Below are 14,706 nucleotides of genomic sequence, written 5' to 3' on the forward strand. Positions count from 1 at the left end.
ATGGTATATTTTTTGTACGTTACATTGGGTCAGCTTGGATCAATGTAGCTATGCATATACATCATACCCGGCCACTGCTCCTGGAAGTTGAAAATCACTAAAGCAGACATTGCTACTTCAGTGATCTCCACTTGCTTCCAGGTCCTGTGCTGAGTGGCTGCCCTGAAGCATTGTGAATAGAGGAGATCAGCCGCTCAGCATAGACGCCAATCAGAGAATGCTTTGAATTTATTAAAGGGAGAACTTTAGAGTTGATAAAAAACAAAAAACACACATACTCACTTCTGTGCTGCAGCTGTCCACTGTCGGCTCTAAGCCCGAGAATTAAGGGGTTCACATGACCACCGATCGCTCAGTTCTTGCTCAGCGGTGGTCAGTAGCCGCTCTCTTCTCTGGCCCTCCAGTGCTCACTGGAGTGCCAGGCTGGAGAAAGGGAGGATGCAGCTGGCTTTAGCTCTCAGCTGAGCACTGAATTTTTTGTACGTGTGTGTGGTGGGTAAGGGATGTTAAGTTTAATGCTTTGTATAAATTCTAAAGGGGCAATCAAATGATAAACTGCACAGGGGTGCATATCCGTACGCACCAAAGAGCCCACTATGCTATGCAACAGCCTTTGTTAAGGAATTTTATATATAATTGTAGTATTTGGAACTACCAACTCTTTGGACAGCTCCAAGCTGTAATATAAAAGTGACCTGGTGGCCGTATAGCCCCCCCCCTCAATCCGTTTTCTGATCTCCTCTGCCCAGAATGAAACTGGAATCGACAACGATTTAGTCATTTCTGGATTCAGAGCAGTCATTGTCTGGCTGATATACAGTAAATTTCTGCTCGGTTAGATGAGGGGAGAGGCAGGAGAGACATTGGGGTCTATTATAGTACTGTCACCTGCCTATTGGCATCACATGGGAGCTTGTTAACCCCTTGTGATAGAAATAATGTTAAATTAAAATTTTTTTAATAAAAAAAAATTTGTTCAAGAAAAATGTTAACAGTAACCACCACTGCCCTTCACACATCACAAATGCAAACATGCGCAAGTGTATGTAAACTGTGATCGCATCACGTGTGGTATTGCTCTGAACGTCAGCGTGAGAGCAATAATTCTAACACCAGAGCTCACATTTAACACTAAACTGATGAACTATAAAGGATTTTAAAGTGTCACCTCTGGGTTTTCTTTTGCGATATCACAGGTGCACGTAGTTTTAAGACTTGGCATGTTTGGTATCTATTTACTTGATGCAGTCCTAATCTTTATATTTTACCAAAAAAAATGGGTATTATATTGTGTTTGTGTGGACTAAAATTAGTTTGATTACATTTTTTCCTGAAAATATGCATTTGATAAACTTGTGTAAATATCATGTAACATAAAAAAATTGTAGGTAGTATCTTTTTATTTTATAAGGCCTCTGCTTTCAGAAAATATATAATGTTCTGGGAGTTTTAAGTAATCTTAAAGCCAAAAATGCAGATTTTTGCATGTGTACAAAAAATGAAAAAATTACTCTGGTGCCAAAGTGGTAAATTAAAGTGATCCAGCGATGTGCACTGGAGTCTCAGCTATCCCGGGCCTCCCTCTTCTCATTGGCAGAGACAGAAGCGGAAGTTATTGGCTCCCTCTGCTGTCAAGCACAGCCAGTGAGCCAATGAGAATAGAGGGGGCAGGACTGAGCCGCGGCTCCATGTGTGAATGGACCCACAGAGCAACGGGTGCCCCCATAACAAGCTGCTTGCTGTGAGGGCACCCGACAGGAGGGAGAGGCCAGGGAGTCTGCAGAGGACCCGAGAAAAGGAGGATCCGGGTTGCTCTAGGCAAAACCACTGCACGTAGCAGGTTTAAAAAAAAAAAAAAAAAAGCTTTTAGAATCACTTTAAATACCACTAAAGAAAAGCGCTATCCGTCTCACAAAAGGATATGTGTTACATGGCTGAGTAAAAGTCAGTCAAACTTTCACAGCACTGAAAACTGAAAAAAAATGACCTGGTAACGACGGGAAACATACAGGATAGTACACACGTGGTTAATATTGATTTATTAGCAAAAATATATATTTTGACTATGTCAAAAATTGTAAAAACCAAGAGGTGCTTCAAATGGTTGTAAAGGCTGAAGGTTTTTTATCTTCATGCATTCTATGCATAGAGGTAAGAAACCTTCTGATTGCGGCTCCCCCCTCACAGTGCCCTCTAATACTCACCTGAGCCCTCTCCCAATCACAGCCAGTGAGCCAATGAGGAAAGAGTGAAGGCTGGGGCCGAGCTGCGGCTCTATGTGTCCTATGGACGCACAGAGCGGGGCTTGGGAGTAAGCACACACCAGTGCCCCCATAGCAAGAGGCTTGCTATTTGGGGCACTGATCAAGGGGGAGGAGCCAGGAACACAGTCGGGGGTCCGGAGCAGAGGAGGATCGGAGCTGCTCTATGCAAAATCATTATAAAGAAGGTGTGTATGACATGTTTGGTATTTAAAAAAAAAAAATTAACCTTTAATATTTTCAAAATTTAAAAATCAGAATAGTGGTGCTGACCAAACGATTTTACAGTATAACAATAGGTGCACTAAAATATAAAGGGCACCTTTATTAAAATACAGGACTGCCTACAGAAGAGCTCTTGCTATGTACAAATATGTATTTATGGCAGACAAGGTTTCCTTAGCTGTACACTTCGCTTCTTGTAGATGTATGATTTTTTTTTTTTTTTTATGTATTTCTTCCTGTATATTTTTTATTATTTTCTCTTGTTTATCTTGCTGACACTAGTGTCTTGTATGTGCCTTCTGGTAACAGACTCCATGCACACTGGGCGTTTTAAGAACGCTGGTAACGTTAGCTGTGTAAAGTCATGTTAAAAACGTGAATTTTTTGGTTTTCATTGTTTTTGCATTAGCGTTTAGCCGCATTTTTTGGAGTTTGCGGTTTTCACGCTTTTTTTTTTTGCTCAAAAAAAGTCCAAAAACACTGGTTTGTCGCCATTTACTGCGTTTTTCAGCGTTAGAGCGTTTTTACAGCTAAAAAACTCCACTAGAAACCCACTAGTTCTGTTTTTTTTTTTTCCAGGCAAAAAACGCCCCTGCCAAAAAAACACTGATTACAGTCTGTGTGCATGGACACATAGGATAACATGCTGGGGAGTTTCCTGTCTGTAGAAAAAAAACATCAAAAGCCAAAAACAGCAGCTGTAAAAAACGTTCAGTGTGCATGAGGACTTAATGTGCATAAAATACACCCTTACAAGTTTTCAAGTGTTTATCTTAAAAATTTAAAGGCCTAAGTTTTATATGTAGTGTATTTCTTACGACTCACAGTAAACACAAGAACTCTGTTGTGTAATGACTGGTCATAAATGAAGTAGAGACCTTGTACAGAGCAACTCATTACTTTTAGAACTATAGGTATTATAGTAAAAGTTTTGTTCAGGTAGCAGGATCAATGGTCATACTTGCTATATGAATGAACAACAGACTAGTGTGTACATAACCTTATATGATTCTTACAAAAAAAGCACAGAGATAATCTGTATAAAAATAGGTCAAAAGGGAAAAGCTTGTATTAGAATGACAGGTGTGACAAATCCCATCCGCCTATCTTAGGAGAAACAGATACGCTCACCTGAGTCAACACATTGAGTTGATCTAAAATGTGTTCCAAAGTGCTAGTCAGTGAAGGGTGGGGAACTAATTGTTCATCTGTCAGAGGCCTTCCTGTGTGACCATGTTTTTTCATGCTGGTGCTTGGTAATGATAAAGGCACATGAGGCATGGCTTCACTTCGATTGCTACAATCGTGTTCCTATAGAAAGATATGGAAATATCAAAAGATGCACTGTAAATATAAAAGTTATTATTTCAGACGTCTTGTGAATGTGCCAGTGATAACGTTATACAGGGATGTAACCACCTTGAAACTGTAATGTTTACAGTAAAGCTGATCAGCGATGCACTTGTAATGTGGTTTTTAGTGTGTTATACACCTGTGATGTACATTTTATAGTTAATATATTTTTCTAAGTGGTAAAAGGAAAAAAAATACAGTTCAGAATGTTTGTAAATAAATTATGTTCAGGCAAGAAAATTATACATACCAAATGGCATATGTTGTTTCCTTTGAATTAAATTGAATAGGATTCTTACAGTAAATGTGGGTCATAAATTGCAAAAAGGAACATAGGGAAATGTACCAGTGGGAAGAAATGATGAAGGGGTATGCTGTAACATTCCAAAATTGTTATATGTAGAGTGTAGAAAAAAAATGAAGCAATATTATACCTTATTACTCTAAATTACTTTTATTAACTGACTTAAGCCCATTTCCTGTAGTTTTAGCTTTTGGGCTTTTGTTTTGTAACCATATGTATTTGTTTGCATTCATTTACCTTTTCTGCACAAAATAAAAAAATACTTTGTGCCAGAAACATAATTTGTGTGCCTTCATAAAATGTACAAATCACAGAAAAAAATGTGCACTTTTGATGAGTTATAAACTGTTTTCGGTCAAAGACTGAACAAACTTTGGTTATGATATTGTTAATGTTTTAACATGCTCATTATAAACACAATACACTAGTTTACCATGTAACAACACTCCCTATCCAGTTTGGCTTTACATGGAGTAGAAGGTGGCAGCTATATGACTGGTGGACAGTGGCTATCATTTGTCTTCCATGTGCTGGGCTGACCACTGCAATTGTGAACGTTCCATCACAGTGGGATGGGGCATGAAACATGGTTTTGGCCCTGAGAGTCAGAGGACCTTGTCCCAGCACTATATATATAGAAAGTGATAATTTTACTATAGATATAGATTTGTAAATATGTAACCATTGCCTTTTAACTAATTCATAGTCCCAGTGTCACTCCTTAGAACCCTCCTCTTCCGTTTGCTGAAATGTATCTGGTAGTTTTACCTTTAAAGACTTTCAAATTTCAAGGTAATTAGGATCTTCATGACTTGGCCAAATGTTGATAAGCACTAGTCTGCTTTCAATGAGGCTGCTTACTTGCAGCTATTTGTGGGAACCCCCCTGGGCTTCTTGCATATAATCGCAGAAAGGGTACACTCCCAAGTGTGAATGTACTCTACAGCATCCACACAAAACAATAATGCTGAGGGCATCAGTTTTAATTATTCTAAGAGAGCAGGGTTCTTAAAGACAGGTTCATGGTCTCTGGCAATTTAACATGGCAGCAATACCTGGGCTTCCAGATGCCCCATTAACAGAATACTTACAAAGAAGGAACATTCTCAATAGGAACTGTAAGGTGTTTTTTTGAGAACTGAAATTGCATGATCCACTAATGTAACAGCCCATTTATTCTTAAATTCCATTTCCATTGAGTACATTCCCGCAAAAAGCTTATGAGGAGTGAATGCCCTTTCAAGATTTGCCCAATTCTCAATATTTGCATGTATTAGAAAAGAACTTCTGGATGTAACACTTTTTTTTTAGCACCTACCGTATAGGGGCTTCTTTAGGCTGTGCAGAATCTGGTGCTTCTAGGCAAAGACTAGTGCGCACCTCTTTAAATAATGCACAGAAAACAGTATTTGGTGCAGAGCTGTAGCTTGTATTTCATATAAAGCGGTGGGAAAGGAAAATCTGGTCTCTGCTACAAAACGAACGTCCTAAATATTTTCCTCCATAATATCCTCAAGCAAAAGAAGTTCCACCTCTGAACCCTGAACACAATCATTGGGAAAAGAGGACACATAGTATTTCTAGCCTCTGGAAACCAAATATTTTAGATCCGACAAACGTTTTGCAAAGAATTCATAGTGGCAGAGAAATGTGCTTTTGTCAGATAAGTTGCATGGTGCATGCTTGAGAGGTAGCTAAAGTCAGGTAAGGGCAGAGCTGTCATAACAGGACATTGCTCCTGGACAAGAGAACAGCTATTACCTTAAGTGATGTCTACGTTTATAGTACTCAGTCTGCAAAATGCATGCTATTTGGCCATTTGGTCACTGTTCCTGTAAACCTGTGATATGCCATTGCTAAATGAGAGGATCCCCAGTGGGGTACTCAATAAATGGAGGTTGAAATGGATGGAGTTTTGCATGTCTAGATACAAGAGCTGCTATAACCCAGGAGCTGACTGTGTTCCTGTGGTTGTGTCTCTGTAGACGATGGTAGCAGGAGTGCAGTAACATACTGTGTGTATTTTTGGCAGAAAAAGTGGACCAGAATGTGTCACCTGGGAAGCTCATTCTCCTGGGACCTCATCCTTCTGAGACTAAGCTTAGATAGGAGGAGAGAAACAGAGTTTTAAAATGCTTGTCGAGAAATGATGACAAAATGGCAGGGGTTACCACAAATAAGTGAATAATTTCCAATTCCTCTACCTACAAAACCACATTGTGTACTGCACATTACGGATTGTATTAATAAAAGTCAGAAACCTGTAATAACATAGGGAAACCCTGTCACAACTTATCCAAGATGCTGGGCCTAGAAGGAGTCTAGGCTTTGCCTTTCATGGTGGGCATAATCCTGGGAGGGTTTTCAGGGTCTGGAAACCATAGAAATGTACCATGACCCTGGACATGTATAGCACCCTGCGGTTATCTACACACATTGTACTACGTGCCAAGGTGAGAGCCAGGCACAGGATCCAGTGCCCAAAGCAAACATTACGCCCCACATAAGCATGGTCTTACAAGAGACAACATACCAAAGGCAACTGGTCCAGGAAACTGCTAGATAGCCCAGGGCAATAAGCAGTCAGATCTTGATAGAGGCATCAGAGAAAAAAAATTGAATGGTTAAAAAAATTCTTCTCCAGAGGAGACAGATTCATTACCAAAAGACAAAAAAAAACAACCTGCAAGTGTCAAATCACCTGAAGGTAGCCTGAATATAGCCCATGGTCTATGAATACAAGCCCTTTACTGTACAATTAAAATACTGTTTGAACCCTTTGTATGCTTTGATATGGGAAAACAGATAGTAGATGTGTAGCTTCAGAGCCAAATGTCATCCAACTGTTCTGAGCATGATTGAACTCGATAATCAATAAACATGATGTTTTAATCATATTGTTTTGCTCAAGGGCCTCTAAATATTTCCAACATAAAACTGCCTGAACTTGCTTGGGTCCAATGCTCAGAGTTTAATATTAAACTCTGTTATTTTCATTCTAACATGAAGTGTTAATCTCTTATTTCTGGAAATATTATGTAACAAAAATATTTAAAAAAATATTAGGAGATATCCGTGTGGTTGGGTTTAGCATCTACTACTAACCCCACCAAAAACATGCACAAATCACAAATAGTTGGCTATAAAATAAAATCTACTTTTTTTTTTTAACCTTTTAGAGAATACTAGCTGGTTTACATCGAATTCTAAGACCTAAGGGTGGTGATATTGGGAGGTTAAAGCTGCAGTATTACTTTAAATACTTGCTGTACTCATTGGGGCTCCTCTGCAGCGAGCAGTTAGAAAAGTAAGTGGAGGCTTTGTCCTTAGCAGCCAACCAAGTTCCAATCCACTGATTCATGATAATTTATATTGTTACTCATCCTAAACAATGATCCACTTTTTTTGTTTTTTTTCCAATTCCAGTGGCACATAAGTAAGCCTGGCATTTTAATTGCATGGCTATTCAGAGAACTCTCCTTTACTTGCTTGGAAGGAGCTTTTGCAGCTTTTAGCACTAAATAATATATACAGACAGACACATGGCATATCTTCTGGCCAGAGAATTCTTGCAGTGCAGCATTTTACATAGGTCTCCAACTTTCATGGTTATATAACATCTTATGCTTTTATACAGAAACACAAGTGGGACACTGCAGTAAGCAACATACAGAGGGCATAATTAAGGTTGTATCATAAGAGCTTTACTTAGTTAACATTTTTTACTATGTAATTGCAACCTTTATAATTTTTCAAAATATTACAATTAAAGCTGAATTTTATACATGAATGCATTATTTAGTGTTGTAGATATAATAAGTGCGGTTTGTGCTTTAAGTGACTGGATGCTGTACAAGCAATGAACGCAACAGTGAAGTAGCAGGCACCATATGATGTCTCCCATTAACTTGACAGTGCTCCCTGCTACATTATATAGAATTAAAAGATTAATGTCAGTTCTGCCAGGCCATCGGGCTCTAAAGAATTAGTCAAGTTATTAAAATGAACAGCTAAACAACATAATGCGGGACAGCGCTGTTGATATGTCCCCTAAAGCAGTGGTGGGCAACCTTTTTTTTCAACTGAGCCAAATCTCGCCAAAACCACGATTGAAATTTATTTTGAGAGCCACATTTTTAAAACTGAAAATACATCCCCCATATAGTAATTCATCCCCCATAGTAATTCATCCCCCATATAGTAATTCATCCCCCATATAGTAATTCATCCCCCCTATAGTAATTCATCCTCCATATAGTAATTCATCCCCCCTATAGTAATTCATTCCCCATATTCTGTCAATTGACTTACCTTTGCTCCGCGCGTTCTTCTCGCCGTGTTCCCGCGCCGTTCTGGTCTTCAGGGCGGACTGTGAGAGGAGAGGAGTTCGTCACGCTGCCCCGCCTACATCCTGGCTGCCCGCCTACATCCGACAGCTGCAGAGTCCTGACTTAAATGCGGCTCTTCTGTGTGCCGGGCGCCCGCTCCCCTCCCTCCTCTCGGGCGGCCGCCCGGCACACAGAAGAGCCGCATTTAAGTTTGTAAAGAGCCGCATGTGGCTCGCGAGCCGCGGCTTGCCGACCACTGCCCTAAAAGGTACACAATAACACTTTCCTGGAAACCGAAAATGCCAGATATTTTTCTGTTGTGCATTGTCAGATCTATTACAATAGAATACTTAATATTTAAATACTTAGAAGGTTCTTAAATTTCTCATTAAGAGTTCAGTGGAGAGCATGTCTCTGAACACAGAGAATGTCTTAAGAAATAAATTCTTATTTTCGTTATCAGCAAACCGCATTATTATACAAAATGTCACATCAATGGAGGAAGTACACTATGTTCGAAGATAAAAAAGCTAGAGGAAACATCTCACAAATGATCATAAAAAACATGTACATGCATACTCAAGAAATTTGGTGTCGAGAAAAAAAACAAAACACCAGATCTTTGTCAAGGGCGTAATCTATACTCCTGACCTAACAGTTGTTTCTGTAACCCTATCCATACTCACAGCATAGCAAAAGCAGTACTCCAGTCAATGTTTTCTTTGAATACATTGTTAAAATCTCTGACAGGTTTTATTGCTATATATTTCCTTGCTGGGATGGATTTCCCCTCACTTTTTTCCACAATGACAGTAGTCACCAAGACAGAAACAAAAACAACAATTTTTTTTAGGCCCCATGTACATTGGGCATTTGTCCAAATGTTCGAACTGCCAAGAGAAAGGGCGGCATCAAAAGCACGTCTAAAGCTGTGTTTTTGCAAACGCATTTAGGCACGTTTGGAAGCATTAGGTGCTTTGGCATTCATTCATTTCACTGGCCAGAATATTAATTTTAATCTGGCCATTAAAATGAATGAATGCTCAAGTGCTTAACAAGCCTAGCACTTAATCGCATCTAAACGTGTTTAGGCACATCGGGTGTTTTTTCTGCCAAAATGCATCTTCTCCTGAACACACTGGCAATAAGTGATTTTTTTCTACTGCTAAACATCCCTCCCTGTAAATGTCTATGTGTACATGGGCATTTTGAGCTGCAGTGTGCATAAGGCCTAATATATTATACAATTTTCTTATTAAATTTTCTTTAGATTTACCTTCAGCTATGTAATGCAAGGTTCCTGTCTGCTTGCATACAAACTGAAATAGGTTTAACATCATATTATATGGTTTTGGTAACTCGAAAGGAAAATTGTACAAGAATTGTATAATGAATGACCAGCCTTAGAGTGGATAAGAATTTGGACCTCCATCAGGTTTTTGAGGCTTACATCAGACTTTGGCTCAAGCAGGCAACTGTATAAGAGATTGGCCATCCACAGGGTGGTTAAAAAGATTAAACTAATTATGCACCAAGAGCAAAACCGCCACCTGGTGCGGGGGATAATAAAAACAATCGTGCAAAAGCCATATGCATGTGCAAACAAGTTTGACTTGCATTTAGAATGTTAGATTGAAAATCGTATTCATATATAAAGGGGAACCGTTGCTTTGCAGCCCATTTTACTTTACTATATTTTATTAAACAAAAGAACGCTATGATGGAGACCTAAAGGCAGCCACCAGTGGGTGACAGAAAGTGTCTCCAAGTCCCCAACTCTAATGAGTTGATGGGTGGAAAAGAGAGAACTTTGAGCAAAACAGGCCAAAGAATTCTAAAAGAAGGTGGCTATAGACTATCATCTGAAAAAATTGCAGTCCATAAGCTGTCTCATCAATTTAATGAACTACTATCAGGATGCAGACTAAATTGCTTCCATGCCTTATACCGTGTCTGAAAATAGCTGTTCACAAACAGAAAATGCCCTGTGTACAGACCTCATATTAAGAAATCCTGCAGTCACGGCTGCATATCTACTGTATTAGATCTTCCAGGCATACCCTGCTAAATAGCCATTCACTGATGGCTTCTATCCTTTCATATTTGCAGTGTTTTCCTGAGCACGACAATGCTAACCAAAGTTGTATTGATCTGAAGGGGGAGAGAGGAGACTGAGGACATGCCTCCACCGGCCTTCAACAGACTGATCACGTCATCTCAGTCTAGTCAAAGTCACTAGACTGGAGCTCATTAAATTATAAAATAGTACCTTTTTTTTTATCTTTTCTGTATGACATTACAGATTGTATCAATGCAGACCTAGAAAGCTACTGTACGGTTCACTTTAAGTGACATCTAAGGGAAAGTTGCAATTGTTACATGACGTCAAATAATCATGCTAAACAAATTTCCTGATAAGGTCTTTGGTACATTATGCTGTGGTGAATTATGTTTTGCCCATATTATTACTATCGGGGTCTACTTGTGGACAAAGGTGCTTGATGAGTTCTAAACATGGCACTGATTTTTTTCCACACTGTGCAATGATCTGTGCCAGGTTCTATGTTTTAAGTGGTATGTTATAGATGTTGTGGTTTGTACACTGCAGTAAGCATTCAGGTTTTTTTGTACTGGTGGCTGAATTAGCATTGAGGAAACTTGTTTGTGGCATGCATTGTTAATCCTGAATGTAGAAGTTAGATATGAAAGTTGAAGTTTTGTACACGTTTGCATGTTACTAAACCTGGGAAGCTTCCTGCTAACTGCAACTATTTAAGCGCTGGCTCACCAGCTTAAATTTCAGGCTTGCCATTGGTTGACTATTGAAGTGACATAAGTATCTTTATCAAAGCAGTAATATTTATTTATTACAGGCACTTATATAGCACTGTCAATTTGCGCAGCGCTTTACATACATTGTACATTCACATCAGTCCCTGCCCTCAAGGAGCTTACAATCTAAGATCCCTAACTCACATTTATACATACACATATTAGGGCCAACTTAGACCGAAACCAATTAACCTACCAGCATGTCTTTGGAGTGTGGGAGGAAACCAGAGTACCCAGAGGAAACCCACACAGGCACAAGGAGAACATGCAAACTCCAGGCAGATAGTGCCATGGTTGGGTTTTGAGCCAATGACCCTAGTGCTGCTAGTCATTGTGCTTAGTCATTGGGCTATGATACTGCTGGGGGATGAGGAGAGTGTCTCTGAAAATCATGAAGATGTTACTAATTAGGGATGGTTTTTATTTGCGCAAGGCCGCATATCACAAACTTTTTTGTAAACTTTATCCTCACACCCATTCCTCCTGATATTCTTGCTATACCACAAGCTCAGAGATGCACGGAGTGTGTAGATTACACTTGCATACAGCAGACTATGCAGAGTCACCACAATTTTCCTTTAATTCATTTGTAACATTCAAAGTAAACTGAATCATCCATCCATGTCTCCATGCTTTATTTTGTAGAGAAATCACTTCGAAAAAACACTCCACCTTGCATTTCTAGCCATGGCCATCTTGAGTAAGGGCAGATGATCCATATAGCATTTACTTTCTGGAATCCATTTGCATTTAAGCTCAGGGGTGAAAGCAGAAGGGCATGCTTAGCAGAGAAAGCCCTTCTTCCCTTCCTTCAGATAAAAGAAGAAAACATGCCCCGTAAAGTCTCCTGGGATATATGATTCTAAGCCAGAAACCAGGAAGCCACTAAAGAAATGTATACAACAAAAGTTTAAAACAAGTAAATAGAATATATCCATTCTATATAAATATAAAGTTTAGCCCCACTTTAATGTTTGCCTCAGGAGCACAAACTAAGGCTAGAATCACCCCTGGCAGTGCATACATCACAATAATAATGATAACAATAATAATAATACAGCATTCTATCTCTTATGTGGATCACAAATACTCTTTTGTTGGAAGTTTTTCGAAGCCACAGACACATACAATTTCATTGACAAGAAATGAACACTGACTACAAAGAACTTATTTACCAGTTAACATGGGAAACAAGTTTTGCATGTGCTACATAACAGTACACCACATCCTGGACGTGCAACAGTGTCACCCCAGACCACATCCCCTTACTATTAGTTAGTTCTGCCACAGAGATAACAAAAGGCAGTTGCGCTTCCTCTCAGAAAAAAATAACCTGTGCTAAAATAATCCTAAGGGTCTGAGCACTGCAAAAAGTTTGTTTCATAGTTTTAAGCCTTTCAATGTTACACACAGCATGCAAGCCAGCCAATCATACCAACACAAAGATGTATACTATAAAGGAGACTCCAGCCTTTTCAAGTTTATGTGTATGTAATCAACCTATTGAGAAATAACTCATTTACATAGTTTAATATTTTCGAAAATGTGATCTAAGAATATAGCCCATGAACATAACTGTTCATGAGAGCAGTCACGTTTGTTGATTATATATGCTCTGCAGGGCAGCATAATTGTGTTTTACTGTTATTACTTCTATGGACAAACTTTCATTGAATTATACACTACAGGTAATTTATATGATTTTATTAAAGCAACGTTTTATCAAGTTGTTATGGGTAAAGTTCCACTTTAAAGTGTAAGTTCAGTTTTACAAAAAAGCACACTGTGATGATGTCCGTTAAGGGTATAGCAGCAGCATAGTGTTCTAACACCTACCTACCAGCAAGGGCTACATTTCTGTTTAATAACTCCCTCCTGCACAAAACGTTAAACAGATAATACATTTGTGAAATTACTTACCATTAAAGAGAAAAGTCAAATTGAATTTTTTTAGGAAGTCTTCATTGTAATTCAAACGATAACAACATATGCTCTGTCAAGGAGGAGGTGTAACACAGGGCTTGACAAATCTGCTTTGAATCTAGGAGCCAGCTAAAAAAGTTGGGAGACAGTTTTTTTTCTAGTGTAGCATGGGTTGTCAGCACCTGGGACTTCACCCAAAGTGATCTGCCACATAACAATCACGGTACAACAGCCGCACGTTTCAGGGGCTCTCCTCTCTCTCTACAGTAAATGGAAACTACAGTTCCCATCAACCACAGAGAGTGGGGACTGTGACGATCGAGCATCAGACCCCTGACCTTCTCACCAAACTCGTGACCGAAGGACTAGTCAATCTGAAACCGCGATGTCACGTGCGTAACAATGCCACACCCAGCTGCACCCTGTACAACGATTTTCCAGCTAATGGACCACAAATCGATGTACCGGCAGCCTGAATGCGATTGTTACTTGGTCAGGTTAATTACGCAATTAACCCTCCACTCTGCCACCACCTCCAGAGAAAGAGGAAACTCGGCAATATCAGCAATAACACTATGATAGTTGAGATAATCGTCTGTATAACCTGTCTGTGGTGGCAGTGCTATACAGAGGGTTAAACACAGTAGCGCTCTTTTAGAGGCAGAAATTCGTATAGAAACAGTTCAACACTTTCAGAAAGAAAGATTTATTACTAAAAGGTCAAAAGGGTGCAATAAAAATGTTTACAAAAAAAAGATGTAACCAAGATATATATATAAATATACAGAGAACAACAGCACAGCAAAGAGGTAACAGAGAGGAGGTTAAAGGGTTAAAGTACTTGCCAATCAGCCTTGGGTTAAGCAGATCAAGTTTCAGGGCAAAAGGGCACGTCTCCCACGTTGGTTCTGATGTTAAATGGGAGAATTCTTCAACTTCTTCTCTTAGGCCTGACAGCCTATTTTGTAGTCCCCCAGCAGGGGGTGTCTCTGAAGCCAAGGACCAATGCCTCATTTGAGGAGGGATTGTCTGGGTGGAGACCCAAACTAGAACCATACTCTCTCATACTCATATTTTGGCTCATAACTTTTCCTAGGCACAAGTACCATTCCACCTGCGGGTAGATTAGTATGCAGACGCATCTGAGGAATGGTTACATATGAAATACATACTTGAAGGGTTCAAGAGATGTAATTTTCTGCTTTCCTAGGTATTCCAGTCAGGGAGTGTGACCTATCAAACAATTTGTTTAATCATGGGCCATCTGAAGATATGCCTGGTTTTTATGCAAGTCTCTCATATTCCAAGATATGGGACATAGGGGAAAAATTGATTTTAAAAGTGTTATCTAGTCTCTTACTCCTCTGGAATGTCTTTGAGCTCAGGGGAAGGCTTGGGTTATTTTTTTACGAGGTGTCAGATTGCTCAGCTTCCCAGCCCGCCCCGTAACCAGCTCAAAGATGGTTTATAGCTCGGAGCT

The 14,706-nt window shown here is 39.4% G+C and overlaps 1 protein-coding gene across 2 annotated transcripts in view; it reads right to left on the reverse strand.

Annotated features, from left to right (window-relative positions):
• POC1B (POC1 centriolar protein B) overlaps positions 1-14,706 on the reverse strand; it is a 144,421-nt gene that overhangs the window by 13,194 nt on the left and 116,521 nt on the right. For both annotated transcript variants that reach the window (XM_089652501.1, XM_089652493.1), the window contains one exon: positions 3,618-3,797. In XM_089652501.1, the coding sequence (XP_089508627.1) occupies positions 3,618-3,797 (180 nt within the window). The remainder of the gene's footprint in view (positions 1-3,617; positions 3,798-14,706) is intronic.

The sequence above is a fragment of the Staurois parvus genome, unplaced genomic scaffold (genome assembly GCF_062004578.1).
Source record: "Staurois parvus isolate SC_StPar_1 unplaced genomic scaffold, SC_StPar_1.0 ptg000025l, whole genome shotgun sequence".
Lineage (NCBI taxonomy): Eukaryota > Metazoa > Chordata > Amphibia > Anura > Ranidae > Staurois > Staurois parvus.